This window comes from Lepidochelys olivacea, assembly GCF_965140295.1.
Source record: "Lepidochelys olivacea isolate rLepOli2 genome assembly, chromosome: 5".
Taxonomy (NCBI): domain Eukaryota; kingdom Metazoa; phylum Chordata; order Testudines; family Cheloniidae; genus Lepidochelys; species Lepidochelys olivacea.
In genome coordinates, this window is record NC_140415.1 from 35,930,103 (window position 1) to 35,948,533 (window position 18,431).

The window sequence follows — 18,431 nt, forward strand, 5'->3', positions numbered from 1 at the left end:
GGACAAGGGAGAGAGAAGAGGGAATAGAGAGAGGAAATCTAATTAACATCTTAGACGTCTGTATACTAATGCAAGTAGTATGGAGAATCAGCAGGAAGAACTAGAAATACTAGTGAATAATCACAATTATGACATAAGTGGCATCACAGAGACTTGGTGGGTCAATTTACATGACTGGAATATTGGTATAAAAAGGTATAGCTTGTTCAGAAAGGACAGGCAGGGAATGAAGGGAGGAGGTGTTGCCTTGTATATCAAAGATGTATACACTTGCACTAAGATTGAGATAGAAGTGGGAGTCAGACCTGTTGAAAGTCTCCACCTAAGGATAAAAGGGGTAAAAAACAAGGCTGATGTCATAGTAGAGGTCTACTATAGACCACTTAACCAGAAAGAAGAGGTGGTTTTTAAACTAACAAAACCATTCAAAGCACAGGACTTGGTGGTGATGGGGGACTTCAACTACCCAGACATCTGTAGGGAAAATAATACAGTAGGGCACAGATTATCAAGTTCTTGGAATACACTTTTTGGAGACAACTTTTTATTACAGAAGATGGAGAAAGCAACCAGAGGAGAGACTGTTCTAGATTTGATTCTGATAAATAGGGAGGAACTGGTTGAGAATTTGAAGGCAGAAGGCAGCTTGAGTGAAAATGATCATGAAATGAAAGAATCTGTTATTCTAAGGAATGATAGGAGGGAAAACAGCAGAAATAAAGATAATGGTATTTCAAGAAGGCAAACTTTAGCAGAACTCAGAACTGAGAGATAAGATCCCGTGGGAAGCAAGTCTAAAATGGGGGAAAAAAAGGCTCAGGAGAGTGGGCAGAGAGACTTTATTAAGGGCACAAGAGCAAGCTATCCTGATGCTTAGGAAGTATGGCAAGAGACCACCCTGGTTTAACCAGGATATCTTCAATGACCTGAAACTCAAAGAAGTTGTACAAAAAGTGGAAACTAGATCAAATCACAAAGGATGAATATAATAAAAAACAAGCATATACGAACAAAATTAGAAAGGCCAAGGCAAAAAAAAAGAGATTAAACTAGCTAGGGACAAAAATGGTAAGAAGAAAACATTTTACAAATACACTAGAAGCAGGAGGAAGATGCAGGACTCCAGGTAAATTACTCAATGAGGAGGAGAAGATAACAGAAAACGCAGCAATGGTCAAAGTGTTACATGCCTTTTTTGCTTCAGTTTTCACCAAATTGATCAGATGACTAACACAGTGAACATCAGGGTAAATAGGGTAGAAACGGAGGCTTAAAAAACAGGGAAAGAACAAGTTAAGAATTACTTAGACAAGTTACATGTCCAAGTTAGCAGGTCTGGACTAAATACATCTTAGAGGAATACTAAATACATCTTAAGGAACTGGCTGAAGAGATGTTTGAGCCACTAGTAATTATCTTTGACAACTCATGGAGTGGAGAGATCCTAAAGGACTGGAAAAGGACAAATACAGTACCTATCTATAAAAAGGGGAATAAGGACAACCCAGGAAATTATGGACCTATCTGCTTAACTTTAGTACTCAGAAAGATAATGGAGCAAATAATCAAACAATTTGTAAGTACCTAGAAGATAATAACGTGATTAAGTATCAGTCGACATGGATTGGTCAAGAACAAATTGTGTCAAATCAAGCAAATAGCTTTCTTTGACAGGGTAACAAGCCTTGTGGATATGGGGAAGCAATAGGTGTGATGTATCTTGACTTTGGATAAGGCTTTTGATACCGCCTCACAAGACCTTCTCATGAGCAAACTAGGGAAATATAGCCTAGATGAACCTTCTATAGGGTGAATGCAAAACTGGTTAGAAAAGCATACACAGAATAGTATCAATGGTTCACAGTCAAGCTCGAAGGGCATATCAAATGGGGCCCCACAGGGATCTTCCTAGGTCTAGTTCTGTTCAATATCTTCATAAATGATTTGGATAATGGCACAGAGAGTACAGTTATAAAGTTTGCAGATGATACCAAGATAGGGGTAGCAAGAGCTCTGGAGGAGAAGATTAGAATTTAAAATGATCTTGACAAACTGGAGAAATGGTCTAAATAAATAAGATGAAATTCAATAAGGACAAAGGCAAAGTACTACATTTAGGAAGGCATAATTGTTAGGATATAGATATTCAGGCCTGTCTGTAAAGGCCTATACTCTAAGAATTTAGGTGTATTCTTATCACTTGGCTAGTGATAGAGGTATAAAAGAAAGAATCAAAATCACTGTCTGCTGGTGTAAGGGCCTTCTCTTACTGTGACAGTCTGAGGCCCTGTTCTTAGGCTAAGGCCTTTGGCTAAGCAGCAGAGGCAGCCATAAGCTGGGAAGCGAACGGTCACATCCTCACATTCCAAACTAGTCACATTGAAATAAGGTGCTATTGGGCTGTTAGGCACTATCAGGACAGGATTGTATTCCTATCACCTCCAGAGAAAGGGAAGTGCCTAGAAAATGTAAAAGGAAACTTAGTTTGATAGCATCCTGTCTGGCAAGAACTCACTTATCAATAGCTGGGATGTGAAATCCTCACTTCTGTATTGTTTTGTCATTATAGTTCCCACTTTGCTGTTGTTTGTCTGTATAATCTCTGTCTGGTTCTGTGATTGTTCCTGTCTGCTGTATAATTAATTTTGCTGGGTGTAAACTAATTGAGGTGGTGGGATATAATTGGTTACATAATCATGTTACAATATGTTAGGATTGGTTAGTTAAATTTCAGGAAAATGATTGGTTAAGGTATAGCTAAGCAGAACTCAAGTTTTACTATATAATCTGTAGTCAATGAGGAAGTGACGGGGTGTGGGTGGGGGTGGGCATGTGGGTGTGTGAGATGGGAACAGGGAATGGGGGTAAGAAAATTGGAATCATGTTTTGCTAAAGGGGGAGATGGGAACAGGGAACGGGGGTAAGAAAATTGGAATCATGTTTTGCTAAAGGGGGAAATGGGAACAGGGAATGGGAGTAAGGAAGTTGGAATCATGCTTGGCTAAGGGCAGGAATCGGAACAGGGACACAGGTGTAAGGCTCTGTGGTGTCAGAGCTGGGAAGGAGGATACTAAGGAAGGAAACTGGAATCATGCTTGCTGGAAGTTCACCCCAATAAACATCGAATTGTTTGCACCTTTGGACTTCGGGTATTGTTGCTCTCTGTTCATGTGAGAAGGACCAGGGAAGTAAGTGGGTGAAGGAATAAGCCCCCTAACAATAATCAACTGTACAGACAGAAAATGGGAAATGACTGCATATGGAATCAGTACTGCGGAAAAGGATCTGAGGGTTATAGTGGATCACAAACTAAATATGAGTCAACAATGTAATACTGTTGCAATAAAAGCAAACATCATTCTGGGATGCATTAGCTGGGGTGTTGTAAGCAAGATTTGAGAAGTAGTTCTTCCACTCAGCTCAGCACAGATACACCCTCAACTGGGGTACTGTGTCCAATTCTGGACACCACACTTTGGGAAAAATGTAGACTAATTGGAGAAAGTCCACAGGAGAGTGATTAAAGTGATTAAAAGTCTAGAAAACATGAGCTTTGAGGAAAGATTGAAAAAACTGTGTTTCTTTAGTCAGAAAGGGAAGTGTGAGGGGGACACGATAACAGTCTATAATGACCTTTTACATATTTGAAAAGAGGAGGGTGGTAAATTGTTTTCCTTATCCAATGAGGCCAGAACAAGCAGTAATGGGCTTAAATTGCAGCAAGGGAGATTTAGATTAAACATTAAGAAAAACTGCCTATCTATAAGGGTAGTTAAGCACTGGAACAAATTCCCTACTGAGGTTGTGGAATCTCTGTCATTGGAGGTTTTAAAGAACAGGTTAGACAAATAGCTGCCTGAGATGATCGAGATCAGAGGTTCTCAAACAATGGGGCAGGCCTCCAAAGGCAGGTGTGGGAATGTGTCAAGGTGTGTGTGGCTTTTTTTTTTTTTTTTAAAAGAGCTCTGGCCATTAGGCCCGAGTGGCTGGGGCTCCTGCAGAAGGGCTGTGCACACCTGGAGCCCTGCTGGGCTCTCCTTCTCCCTCCCACATTCCCTCAAAGGAGGCAACCCAGGCTCAGGAGGGCTCTCCTTCCTTCTCCTGCCCAATCCCTCAAGCTGGAGGTGGCGGGGCTCTGGCTGTCAGCCCCAGGGCAGCAGCAGCAGCATAGAAGTAAAGGTGACAACGGGGTGCTAAATCTGCTGTGAAAAGTGATATCACTTTTCACACTCCCACCCTTACTTCTGGGCTGCTGCTGGTGCGGCGCTGCCTTCTGAGCTGGGCGCCTGGTCAGCAGCCACTGCTCTGCATTCTGCCTTCAGAGCTGGGTGGCAGGACAAGTACTTGTGGGAGGGGGAGGTTAAACAACTACAGACACAAAGAAAGAACCAATCAAGTAAATTTGAGAACCACTCATCTAGATAATACTTAGTCCTGCATCAGTGCAGGGGACTGGACTAGATGACCTATCAAGGTCCCTTCCAGTCCTACATTTCTACGATTCTATGGACGTATGAGAGAAGACATTGAGAAATCAATGTTTTTCTGAACATTCATTAGAGACCAAAATTAATCTGCAATTTCTTGGTAGGATAAGAACACAATTTAGCATTCTGCACTTCCCCATATTCACAAGCACTTTTCAAATATCAACTAGTAAGTAACCCCATGTTATAAGGTAGTTGAGAAGAGGGAATATTACAAATAATGCAGAGACAGCAGTGTCTTTTTCCTAAAAAGCTAGGATCACAAGGTTGGGAAAATTATTTTTCTTCCTTATGTCCCTCCTCCACTAAGAACCCGAGCTAATATTCGTGTGACTTTCAGAGGAAGATAATCAGATCCTTTTCCCTAATGCTGTACAACAGCAGCAGAAGAATAGAAAACGCAGATGTTTTGCTCCAACCATTACCTTTCAGTTTGCTCAAACCATTACCTTTAATTTAAAGAAGTGGTTTTCAAACAGTGGTCTAGAGACTGCACCTTACCTTACTGATGGTGTGGAGAGAACTGGCAGGTAACATGATGCTGGCTCCACATTTCTAGCTGCTTGTACAGGTGACATCCAGGCTCTTCTATAGAAAGAAGAGTCTGGAGATCTCAATGGTTGGAAAAAGGAGGAACCAGCCATGCTACCTTTATTAGGGGGCATTCCGATACATTAAGAGGAGAGGGAACAGGTACTGGCGTGACCAGTAAATGGAAGGAAATAAGGGAAGCACAGAGAGATTAGATTACAAAATGCCTGGGTAGCATACACAGAGAAAAGGTGATCAGGTAGCACAGAATGATGTGGAAAGGCGATCAGAGAAAGAGTAACAGCATGGATGGGAGTGGAGGATGAAATGGAAGGGTTAAACCAGGGGTAGGCAACCTGCGGCATGCGAGCTGATTTTCAGTGGCATTCACACTGCTTGGGTCCTGGCCACCGGTCCGGGGGGCTAAGCATTTTAACTTAAATTTAAATGAAGTTTCTTAAACATTTTAAAAACCTTATTTACTTTACGTTCAACAATAGTTTAGTTATATATTATAGACTTATAGAGACCTTCTAAAAACATTAAAATGTATTACTCGCACATGAAACCCTAAATTAGAGTGAATAAATGAAGACTCAGCACACTACTTCTGAAAGGTTGCTGACCCTTGGGTTAAACTTTTCCACTAAAAACAAAAAGCTTATCACATTACATATGGCTAAAAATACACAAATAATTTAATATTATGACAGTTAGCACAGGGGATGTTATGCAGGAAGTAGTCTGCACAATCACTATGGGGAAGGGAGACTGATTTGTGGTCAATCAAGATGTGGCCATGCTGTGAAAGAGACAGAGAATCCCCAGTTGGAAGAGACCTATAACAAGGAGTGTTCACATTTATTCTCACAGTTTATAAATATAGTGGTAGTTTAAATACAAAGAAATAATTCTGGAAGACCCTCAGTTTTCTATTGCAATTATGAGACTTAAGTTAACTCATTAAAAATAATATCTCAAGAGAGTTACTTTTTTTTTTTTTTTTTTTTTTGAGAATTCTTATTTGGCAGACTTTCCTGATTGTATAATTACAAATACATTTGATTTCTTAAAAATCAAGAAAGAAACTAACCTTTTGAGTTACTTGCTGGAATAAGCAAAACTGATGGGGGAGATCCACCAATCCTGTTATGAGCAGTTACTGTCACATCATATGTTCCATTTGTTAAATTTAAAGTCAGGTTTGTGCTATTAACACTGTATTTTTCAGGTGGACGTGACAGAGATGGTCTTGCTCTGACAGTCACTTCATATCTCAAGATTATTCCATTGGCTTCAGAACGATCCAATTCCTGTTAAAAAGTGGTTTAGTTTTATTTCATGTTTTATTGATGTTGACCTCTATCACCCGTGCCTTTCAAAAATAAAGATTAATTTCTTTACTTAGTCTTAAAAAGTTTGATTTCTTCTGCTGTGTGCATGTGATATTTCTACTCAATTATGAAAAAAGTGTGACAACAGAAACCAAGAGTCCAATCCCATAAAGCACTCTCTCACCAAAAATCCTTACACATGTGAAAAAGGCTTGCATGATTGGGCCTCAGGCTTTAATTGGAATGCAAAATGACATTAAATAGGTTTTCATTAAATGTACTATATATGAGCTAGGTATTATTATTAGTCAGAAAGAAGGAAAAAAGACACTTCTGTCTCTACATTATTTGTAATATTCCCTCTTCTCAGCATCTGAGCACCCTCCCACTTCTCCTTCATCACCACATATGTTCTCTAAATAGAGATAAGGAATCAGCAAATTTCAGTTCTAAATCCTCTTGTTGAGACTAGTGAACACACCCCCTTTGCAGATGTTAGGTAGTTGTGACATAGAGAAGATAATGGAGTAACCGAAGAGCTTTTCCCACCTTCTTTTTCCAGACAGAGCTAGCAACAGATGAGTGTTAAAAAGAAGAACTCTGGGTCTACCTTGTCCCCAGGTTTCTCAAATTTGGACTGATTAGTCCAAATAAGAAAGATAATCTCTTGCAGATGAGAGTATTGTAGGTGACACCATGGTCTTTAGTTTATGTACCAGTTACATTCAGAAGGTCAAATAACACCTCTCACAGTTGTTTCAGGCTATGACATGGGTAACACTGGGAAGGTGATACTTTTCTTTTTTAATGAAAGCTTGTATTTTACAGAAACTGACTCCAGTAAGCAGGCAAATTATGGTCTGTGGGCGGGGAGTCAGAATATGCCTGAACTAAAAAGAATACTCTGTTCACTGGTTATACCTAATATTTACATCATTTAACTTAGTTCCAATACAGTAAGACAGATGATAGCTATTTTTTCTATCCACACTCCAATGCACATGTAAATATTAATGGAAAAACTATTTTTGTTACACAACGTAAGTGTAGAGAACGCAATAGAGCATCATAAAACATGGACTATTTTGATTACATATTTAAGTTTTGTTAGAGATGAAGAAACTGTTTCACTTCCACACACACACAAAAAATAAATCTGATTTTAAAGCGTGCCTATAAACTTTTTCTATTGTGCCTTAAAGACTTGTGCAATCAGGTAATCATTTGTACTACTACTTACCTTCCATATCAGATGCACAGTCCAGGAGTTTGGAGAATGAGATATGTCAATCTTCCTCCACAGAGGTGGTCCCTTAGATGGTTCTGATATGAAAAAAAAAATTTAAGAGGGATACAGATTATTTTTTCATTGGTTTTAAATCATAATACTTTAGCATATCATTAGTCTCCTGCATCTCTTTAAAAAAAGTGTATCCAAGCTAGATGATGCTGTGTTTTAGAATTTCCTTGGGAACCCTTCCATACAGATACAAAAAAAATACTTTAAAAATAAAAGATTGTATATAGTGTTGTTATAGGCATGTTGGTCCCAGGATATGAGACACACACAAGGTGGGTGACCTGAAGAAGAGTTCTGTGTAAACTTGAAAGCTTGTCTCTCTCACCCACAGAACATAACAACGGCCATACTGGGTCAGACCAATGGTCCATGTAGCTCAGTATTTTCTGACAGTGGCCAATGCCAGGTGTTTCAGAGGGAATGAACAGAACAGATAATCATCAAATGATTCCCCTCGTCACCCATTCCCAAGTTCTGGCAAACAGAAGTTGGTTTAATAGAAGATATTAGTTCACTCATCTTACCCCTCCCCCCAAAAGAAAAAAAGAGATTGTTAACTGGAATAATACCATGAGCTTTCTTAGAGTAGAGCCAGTATCCTCCTGGTGTATAAGACAGGAGAATGCGCTCAATCTTTTAAAAGACCTTCCACACAGGGGTTACTATCGCTACAGAAATATGACTATTATCTTTGTTTACTATTTCTCCTGGCAGTTGTATTCCTTGGAATCTGAAATCTCACCTACGAATGTTTTAAAATAAAAATCAAAGTGATTAATAAAAAGACCCACAGACCAGTCATGATTTACAACTTTTGGCAGCTTTGCTGCATTTTATGGTTTTATCCAAGGTTCCAAGAACATCAAGGTAGAGGCTCAACAACGGCCACTTTCCGCCTCTCTTGTGGAGTGGAACGAAAACCAAGAGGAAACAATTTGTGGGTGGCAGGAGGAGATTTTTCCTCTTCTGTGCCTTACATTATGTTGTAAGTGAACATTTGGGCAACTGTTAGTAATTTGGAAAGTTTCTGGAAAAAGTGGAGCACAGACCTTTGATCATTAAAAAATACCACACAAATATTGCCATTCATAGACTTTAAGGTCAGAAGGGACCACCATGATCATTCAACCTTCTTATGGAAGAAGCAGAGATTTGGTTCCATTGGGAACCACCAACACATATTGCATTCATGTCACTGCTAGTATCAGACCAATTAGCACAGAGGAGTGACAAGTGAATGAGGTGAGCAAGAGAGAGTTTTTCAATCCCCACTGTACCATTACAGCAGCGAATGTGGAAAAGGAGCCTATTATTTCCCATCAACTAGCAAGACTGCTGCCAGTATTCCTGGACAATAGTATGTCAAATTATACATATTTGCTTTCTTTTAACCCTTAAAAATCAGGTAAGTGTAACTAGCTTGAAGGTGGAATGCACTTTAAGCATTATAAACTTACATCCACTACACTCCCTCTCAAAGAGAAGATTGCTCATGGATAATTACCCTCTGCTAAAAATTCCACGCAAGTCAAACTGTAACATCTACCAAAACTAAGGTACTTCCAGACTATTAACACAAAAAGGATAGCACCAAAGTGCTGCTTTAACTGCACCTTTATACTGCATTGTATTGCACTGCATTGCATTTAATACTGTATTGTTAAAAAAAAACCAACCTGACCCGGTTCTTAGGGTTTGGCTTTATTAACAAGCAAACGAAGATAGAGTTCAACTCAAGCCTTTTCCCCTGGCTTGGCTCCCAGTAGGGTTACCACCTTACGCCTACTACTCAGCCCACATCCTAGATCCCCTCAATAAAGCTATTCCCACCATTCTTGAGAGTCACTGGCCACAAGGGGTAATTAGTCATGTGACCCAAGTCAGCAGAACACACTTAAATCTTTCCCAACAAGATCAACACCTGCTAAAAGGGGTAACATTTCAGGCAACCACAGCCAGACATCTGCATGTATTTTGGAGTATCACAATAGTTAACTCCTTAGAAAAATAAACATTAATATCAAATACTACTTACTAGCTTCAGATGTGACCCCACTCTTTTCTTTACTCCAGTCACTCCAGTAGCCCAACCCATCTTTCTTCATACAACGAAGTGAAAACACATACTTTGTATAAGGCTTAAGGGACTGAACAGTGAATGAAGTTCTGTGTGAAGCTGTATCTTCAGGAGGAACCTGCAAAGGTAAAAAAGAGGTCTTGAAAAATGTTACTAGCCATCCAGCAAGATCAGTTAAACCCTTGTACCACTACAATCCTCTTTTGAGTAGACTTTAACACTAGGAGCCCTGTGCCTTGGATTATTGATTTAGCACAGCACTGAATCAAGCCCTGAAACTTCAGTCAACTCTGCATTCTTTGACTTCTAGGAGCTTCATTTCTCAATCAGAGTGGAATTAATATATTTTTTTTGGTGCAGAATATATACATACAGGGTCATGATGTCCATATGAACAGGTGTATGTATTTTGCACTTCACTTGTATTATAATCCATCTCATGCAGGATTATTTTTATTATTCCAAAATTTCTGAGTAGTGTTTAAGTAATTCACATTTTTCGTTGTAATATTCGAAAAACACCTACTGCAGAAATCCCACCCCTGCCTTCTCATACATGCAGTTCCCCCTCCCACTGGTTAAGATTATTCTGATCCCAGCTTCAGAGGTAGGAATATTTGCTCTGGCCCATTCACAACCTTACTGTACAATATACTGCAAGCCATCCATGTTATGAACCCCTCATTCATCCAGTTTAAGAGCTAGGAATCACCCTGTTCCCAATGATGTAAAGTATTTAGGGTTTAGTCATGCTGATTTAGGATACATTTGACCTTAAATCATGACACCACAGTTTTCCATAAAAGCTATTTTTAGAATTTTACACAGAAATTGGCAAACAAAAAATCTAAACATTTTCTCCCTCTAAAGTCTGCACAATAGACTCATGGTAGTATACAAGTTTTTACAAGCAGAGATATTAAAAAATTACCAGAAAACAAGATTTATGTCATATACATGCAGAGAAAGATCAATGTGAAGAGCTATAAAGGTTTTATTCATGCTTGTTTAAGATGGCTCTTCATAACTCACTCATAAGCTTTGCCACTGTGATTAATGTGGCCATTCTAAAAACTCACACTAATCCAAACTTTACACTACATATTGTGTACGTGTTTTAGTTAAGATTTAGAAATGTTGTAGTAGGTAAAGACCTTTCTATAAAAGTGCCTCAGAATTGTCACACACACATTTTAATATTCATACTGTAGCAGTGGCAAACAAAATTAAACAAATTTGTATTTCATCCTGGAAATACAATCCTCAGAATTATCAGATAACAGGCCCAGAACCTCCAGATAAATAAAAGTCACATCTACCCTATGACTATAATATCCTACTATTATAACTTTCAGTCACATTTGTCATAGCAAATCCCTCACATGGCAACAAAAGTGGCTAACAGTTTATCATGCACAGTATTAACACCCTGAGAGTTCAGAGTAAGACCAGTAGAACACCTGACAGAAGACCTCTCAAAGTGCTCATCAGTGGTTTAGTCTTCTGGCTGAAATTCCTCAGAGGAAAAGAAATTAACCCCTCCACCTGAGTACAATGAAATAAATCACCCTGTGCAGTAACTGTAGTTCTTTGAGATGTGTGTTCCACTTTAGGTGCGCATGACCTCCTGCACCTTTGATTGGAGATTTTTGGTAGCAGTGCCCATTCAGCTTCTGCATGTGCTCTACCCATCTTTGTGCCCTATACTGAGGCTACATAAGGCTGCGCGGGTGAACCATCCTCAGCACTTTCTCTACTGCAAAGCCCCACAGAGGCAGCTCCAGAGAAGAAGGGAGGAGGGTTGGCTGTGGAGCACCCACATGGACATACATCCCAAAGAATTCCAGTTGCTGCAGAAAGCATATAACCTCTCCTTCTTTGAGAAAAGTGTCCCTGTGGATGCTCCACTTTAGGTGACTCCCTAGAAGTAACCCCTTAAGGAGGTGGGAGTTTTGGATCAGTCTATCACTGAAGAAAGAACTGTGTTGCCTGCTGCAGCATCTGATCTTGCAGCATGACCTAAGGCACAATGGTCGGAAAACGTGTGCACTGAGGGCTACGTTGCAGCCTTGTACATTTCAGCAACTGGAATAGGGCTGCAGACTAGATTGATCTAGAAGAGTGCATAATCAAATCTATGAGGAGGTGATGCCTCAATGAAACCATAAACAGGCAATAATGAGAGATCCATTTAGAAATTTCTGAGTGGAGACAGATGCTCCCTTAGACCTCTCTGCAACAGACAAAGTCTATGGATCTTCCTGAATGTCCAAGTAAAAGACTAACGCCCCCTTAACATCTAGTGTATGAAAGAGACTCCAAATAAATTGATGTGGCTAAAGAAAAAAAAAAAAAAAACCTGGAAAGTGAACAGTTTGGTTAACGTGAAATTCAGAAGAAACCTTAGGCAAAATCTTTGGGTGGGACTGTAATGATACCTTCTCCTTGGAGAAGGCAGGAACCCTCATCCTTCCCAACCCTTCCAGCAGAAGTGATGGCCACCAAAAAGGCTTTGTTCATAGTCAGATGTAGCAGCTAGCACGTAGCAAGTGGCTCAAAGGGCTGTTTCACGAGATGGTTAAGAACCAGGTTGAAATCCCAAAGCAATGTAGGGGCCCTAATCTGTAGAGAAAGATTCATAAGGCTTGTTAGGAATTGCATTGTGGTCAGAGGAGTGAAAAATCGAGAAACCTTCTTCTGGCACATGGAATGCTGTTACTGCTGCTAAATGAACCTTGATGGAACTCATACAAAGGCCTGAAGTTTTCAATTCCAATGGGTAATCCAAGATTGTGGAAAGAGACAACTGGATATGAGAAAGATGGTACTGGTTACACCAAAGATTATATCTTCATCGTTTCTGAAGTATGTCTTGTAGATTCTTTTCTGCTATTTTGTACATTTTGTACTTCCAACGAACAGGCAGCTTTTAGTCCAAAGAGCCACTGATGAACCATGCTTGCTTTTGCAGAATGTTCAGACTGGTGTGAAGAATGTGACCTGCATCCTGATACAGCAGTCAAGGTTTGATCAGGAGCTGCCATGGACAAGAGTCAAGTTTGATGAGGTAAGGAAACCAAACTTGTCTTGGCCATGTTGGCGCAATCAAAATGACCTTGGCTTGGTCTGATATTGATAAAGACCTGTCTGATATTCATAAAGACCTTTAAGAGTAATGGAGTTGGAGGATAAGAAAAAAACCTTTTGTCCATTTAATGAGAAAAGCATATTGAAGAGACTGGGAATTCAGTCACTCTCTGGAAGAGAATTTCCTACACTTTGTGTTGAGAACCATGGCAAAAAGAAGGCTAACCTCTGGAAATCTCTAAGCTATGAATATTTTATTTAGGACTTGAGAGTCCAGCTCCCATTCATAATTTAAGGAGAAATGTCTGCTGAGTGTGTCGTATATCCAGGAGGTAAGAAGCCAAGATGACTATGTACCAGTTTCAAAAGATTTATCAGTTTGGCGCAAAGTGAGGGGCAATATGCTGTACCCTGATGACTGATAATACATGCAATCTACATTGTCTGTCATGATCCTGATGGACTTGTTTTTGAGTAACGGAAGAAAATGAAGGCAAGCATTTCTGACCACTCTTAACTCCAACAGATTTATGTGCAAGTGCTGTTCTTCTTGGGATCATCTTTCCTGGACTGTGAGAGGACATAAATGTACTCTCCATCAAAAGAGGGAAGTGTCTAATGTTAACATGACCATAGAGGGATTCTGTCTGAATGGGATTCCTGCACAAATCTTGGATAGATTATTCCACTAGGTGAGTGACTGTCGGACTTGACTGGCTACAGATACCTGCTTGTTCAGACTGTGTTTGCTGGGTACAGAAACTGTTCTGAGCTACCCCTGGAGACATCAAAGGTGCAATCTGGTGTTTTGTGTAATAAAAAATGCAAGATGCCACGTGTCCCAGGTGTTGCAGATGTGTCCTTGCTGCAACTTGAGGGCTGAGCTGCACTCTTTGGATAAGGGCCTTTAGAGCAAGGAAACTGTTGAGAGGGATCAAATCCCTCCATTATCAAATCTAGAAATGCTCCTATAAAGAGAATGTGTTGTGTGGGGGTTAAGATCTATTTCTACATTTATCTGCAGGCCTAGACTTCAGAACGAAGTTGTTGTTTGAACTGCCGACCACATCTGAAATGACTGACCCTAGAGAAGCCAGTCATTAAGGTAGGGAAAGGCACGTAGTCCTAGATGACAGAGGTAGGCAGCTATGACTGCCATGATTTTTGAGAACACCCTTGGGGAGGATGACAAGACAAAGGGTCTATTGTCAGAATATTTAATTATGAAATAAACCTGCAAACTAAACTAAATCTAAAAGTCAAATATTCTCCAGACAAAAGTACATTTAAAGAGCACCAGTTCATACATGTCTAATGAGACATACTGGAAAATCAAGCACAACGCATACATTACCAGGACCAAAGTCACAAATTAATCCTGTGTACAATGTATGTATCTTTGATGGGTGCTCGAGTGACACATTCCACACTGAAGATGAATAACCAGGTTTACATTCAGAGCACGCAAGTAATTAGCCTGAATCAAATTCCATCAGTCCTTAATGTTTGTGGACAAGAACTTTATAGTAAAAATTGTTATTGTCCTTCTCTGATGTTAAAGTAAAAAAGCAAAGTAAGAACCATTCTATTTTAGATTTTCTTGTTGCAATTGTCACTGGATATCATCCAACAAGATGGAAGCAATTAGCAGAAATGTGTTGTTAGAGACTGTCAAACGAAATTCTCTCTCTCTCTCACAAAATTTAAACTCCGCAGAAGTGCTGTGGAACGATTTCTAATGAAGGTAGAAGTTCTGAAAGAAAGCATTTGAAACAATATTGCAAGGTAGACTAGCACTGTGAATACCTGAAAGTGAAAATGACAACAGACTGTTTCATTCACATTATCTGAGGCCATGTCTACACTAGTGATCTTACAGTGGCACAGCTGTAGCGATGCAGCTGCGCTGCTGTAAGATCGCTCATGAGAGCTCTCCTGTCAACATAAAAAAAAACCACCTGCATAAGCAGTGGTAGCTTTGTCGGCGGGAGAAGGTCTCCCACCGACACAGCACTGACCACACTGGTGCATCTGTCAGTGTAACTTACGTCGTTCGGGGTGCGTTTTTTTTCACACTCCTGAGCAACATAAGTTATATCGACAGAAGTGGTAGTGTAGATATAGCCTAAGGGATTGCACAACCTGAACTCCAGTCAATTTTTAAGAAGTGAGTTAAATAGTTTCAGATGCTAGATCAGTTGCCAAATCTCCCAGCCAGTTTTTATTTTGTTCTTTAAAAATGTTGTTCATTCCCTATTGTTGTGAGAAAAAAAAAACATTTACAATAAAGGAGAAAATATATAAAGGGTTCCTGAAGAGGGACAGGGAAAGACGTTAGAAGGGCAGGAAGAAGGTAAATTGGATAACGTAACCCAAAGTAATGGCCTCCAATATCTATTTGTCCATCAAGCCTCCCATGCTTGATGAAAGAGAGAGAGGAGGTGCCCAAAATGAGGAAGGGGAGTTGTGTCATGCAGCTGTGAAAATCTGGTCATTGGGTGACTTGGATTCTTGCTGTCCAAACAACAAAACTGGTGTTTGAACAATGCTGGAGACTAGGATGAAGTAGTCCAGGCAGTTTCAGGTTTTTTCTTTGAAAATCTTGACCTCTTAGCTGGTTTTTCTGGTGGCGTATGGTAGGTAGATAATTGAGCAGAGCAGAATCTTTGTGCCGACTGAGACCTGCTAAACGTCCTCTTTTTTGTAGGGTGTGTATAACCCTAAAGACTGAAGTGTTGTCACAGAGTCCTTCAAAGGTATGAAGCGAGTAGTCTGTGGAATCTGCAAAAAGCTTCTGCCATCGAAAGGTAAATATTCCACTAGGGATTGTGCCTCTTGTGGAAACCCAGACAACTGAAGCCAGGAAGTTCACCTCATCACTACTGTGGTGGAAACAGACCAGGCTTCAGTGTCTGCTGCATTGATTGAAAACTGCAGTGTTTTTGCCGAGAACCGACCCTCCATTATTATGGCGATGTACTGTTCTCGATGTTCCTTTGGCAAATGGTCAATAAAAGCATTGAACTACTCATAGTTCAGGTAGTCATATTTTGACATCAGCGCTTGGTGAGTAGCTATCCTGAACTGTAATGTTGCTGACAAGTAGCACCTACAACCAAAAAGGTCCAGACGTTTCTGGTCCTTCTTATAAGTGGAGGTTTCTGAATATGTTGCTTGCCCCTTTCATCGATTGCATCCATAACTAGAGAATTTGGTGCTGCGTGAGAGAATAAAAACTCAAAAATACTATGTCCCAGCCAGGGCTTCTATTAAACTGCTTTCATGTAGTGGGGGTAGTAGTGGTAGGCTCCAGCTGTTCTTGGCTGACTCTAGGAAGGCTTTATTAATTGGCAGTACCACCATGCTGAGGCAGAGGTGTGCAATATGTTGAGGAGCTTGCGAGGTGAATCCTGTACTTTTTCCAGGGAAATTTGCAAGGTGCCAGTGACCTGCTTCATTAGTTACTGGAATAGCCTAAAGTCATCAGCCAATGATAGCAGTGGTGGCATTATTGCCTTGTCAGGCGACAATGAAATGTTTGTAAAAGGGGGTCACCTCCTTGTCTATCCTTGCCTCTTGTTCCTCAAATGTCTACTCAGGCTCAGAGCTGAGACACCCTTCCCAAGAGCAGTAAAGCAGCGAACTAAATGAGAGGAAGGGTACCAGCAGTCACAGGTATCAATACATAATGGGATGGAACACCCCCCACACCCCCAAGAAACCGTCATTGAAGAGAAATAAGTTATGTAGTGCAGTAAAGCAGTACTTCTGGAGGTGGCAATACAGTGAGGAAAGTATGGCTTATATAGTACCAAGGAAGGGCATTGAAGCAACAGATGAGCTTCTGTTGCTCATGATGGTGAATGGGGACTCTGGATTAGTGTGGCAGAGTGCACAAGAAATCAATAAAACATTTAAAATAAGGTTACCTCCATCCAGTCTGTGCTGTCACTGATCCTGTATCGAATATTAAATTTCAGCTCCATCTCAACAACTATGATTTGGTTCTCCCATGACAGTTTCAAGACAGTGGGTAGTTCTCCCGAACTGACTGTTAAGTTGCGTGGAGGTAGAGGTTTCACTAGAAGAGAATGAGAAAGTACTGAATTTTCCAAGTGCTGTATTGTTTAATTCATATGTATAGCATGAAGTATGGTATTTAATGCACCTGGCATATTTTTATTGGTTTACAAGTTCATTTCTCTTTTATATTCTCTAGACTACTCACTGACAGTACCAGATGCCTGAAGAGTGCACTTTCTTTGGAGGAGATGATGTACTGTAGAAAAGCTGAACAATGAGGTCTGTAATTTTCCACCTTTCAGAAATGAAAGGCCAGATTCTAGTCCTGCTTACAGCTGCATAAACCTGGCTGGAGTAGTACTATCCCTGACTAGGTGACTATACTATAGTGGTTCCTATGGCACCCCTCCAGTCCCGGTGTAGATGTGACTCTACTCTGGTGATAACTGGCTGCCAGAAAGGCTTTTTTGGGGTGAGAATTGGTAGGTCCAATAGGTTGCTACACTTTACATTAGAAATTGGCTGGGTAGCAGGCTGCTTCCCCCCCCCCCCCAAGATCTGGAGTGAGGTGGAGAGAGAAAAATCAGCATCACCTTTCATATCAAGACTTCTGCCCAGCACTGCTCAGGATCTAGTCCATAGTATACTACTTTTTGGAGCACAGAACTACTGTTGCCAACAGCTTAAAGTATTTTACAATATAGAAACAGCATCTGCACGCTAGTTCAACAATATTCAGAGAGGTAGCAATTCGTTCTATTGCAATTCTCCAGTATTTCAGGATCTTAATTAAAGCATATAGTTACCAATGTCCACAGGATCAAAATTAATGTGCTCAGATTCAGCCTTCCCAAGGGCATTCTTAGCTTCCACCCAGACCTCCAGGTTGACAAAAAACTGAACATTGGAAATCTCACAAGAGTTATTTACGCCTTTTGGTTTGCAGTCAGGCAAGGTTTCTAGTGGCCTAAATTGAGAGTTAAAGAAAAAGCAAGGGTAAAATAAAGCAGTAATTTGCATTTATATAAAGCACTTTCTATCCAAAGATCTCGAAGTGCTTTAAAAAGGAATGAATCTAGCCCTAGTCATACAGTAAATGTGCAGCAAAGTTGGTACTAGAACCCTGGTCTCTCAAATCCAAGTCCCATGCCTTAACAAGAAGCCCAACCATCCTTAGTTATGGAATTAAAATACATAACTTTTTTGTAAAGTGATAAGGTGGGTGAGATAATATCTTTTATTCAACCAATTTCTGTAGGTAAAAGAAAAACTTTTGAGCTACAGAGACCTCTTCCTTCAGGTGAAGTGATAGGTATAACATGAAAGGGACCCAGGCTTCAGACTGGGACACGATATGGAGACAATATTAACAGCTCTAAAGGATGACCTATGGTGTATATTCATTAAAAGCACTGAAGTTTTATGACACTGCTTTACTTCTCTGCAGCTTTCAACACAGCAACAAGGTGCTGCTGACTTGCTTACAGCTGCAATAGACAACACATCACCACAATGGCTTCAATTCTTTTCAAAAGCTACCCAGAATTGGGATGGGAATCTATTCCTCTTCCCTAAAACTGATCAGCTGGGGA

General features: G+C 40.2%; 1 protein-coding gene across 1 annotated transcript in view; it reads right to left on the minus strand.

The window, feature by feature from the left end:
* Positions 1–18,431, minus strand: part of IL6ST (interleukin 6 cytokine family signal transducer) — a 58,371-nt gene that overhangs the window by 12,300 nt on the left and 27,640 nt on the right. The window contains exons 5-9 of the mRNA XM_084629350.1: positions 17,646–17,806; positions 16,746–16,897; positions 9,688–9,847; positions 7,593–7,675; positions 6,112–6,331 (exon numbers count right to left, since the gene is read on the minus strand). Of these exons, the coding sequence (XP_084485476.1) occupies positions 6,112–6,331; positions 7,593–7,675; positions 9,688–9,847; positions 16,746–16,897; positions 17,646–17,806 (776 nt within the window). The remainder of the gene's footprint in view (positions 1–6,111; positions 6,332–7,592; positions 7,676–9,687; positions 9,848–16,745; positions 16,898–17,645; positions 17,807–18,431) is intronic.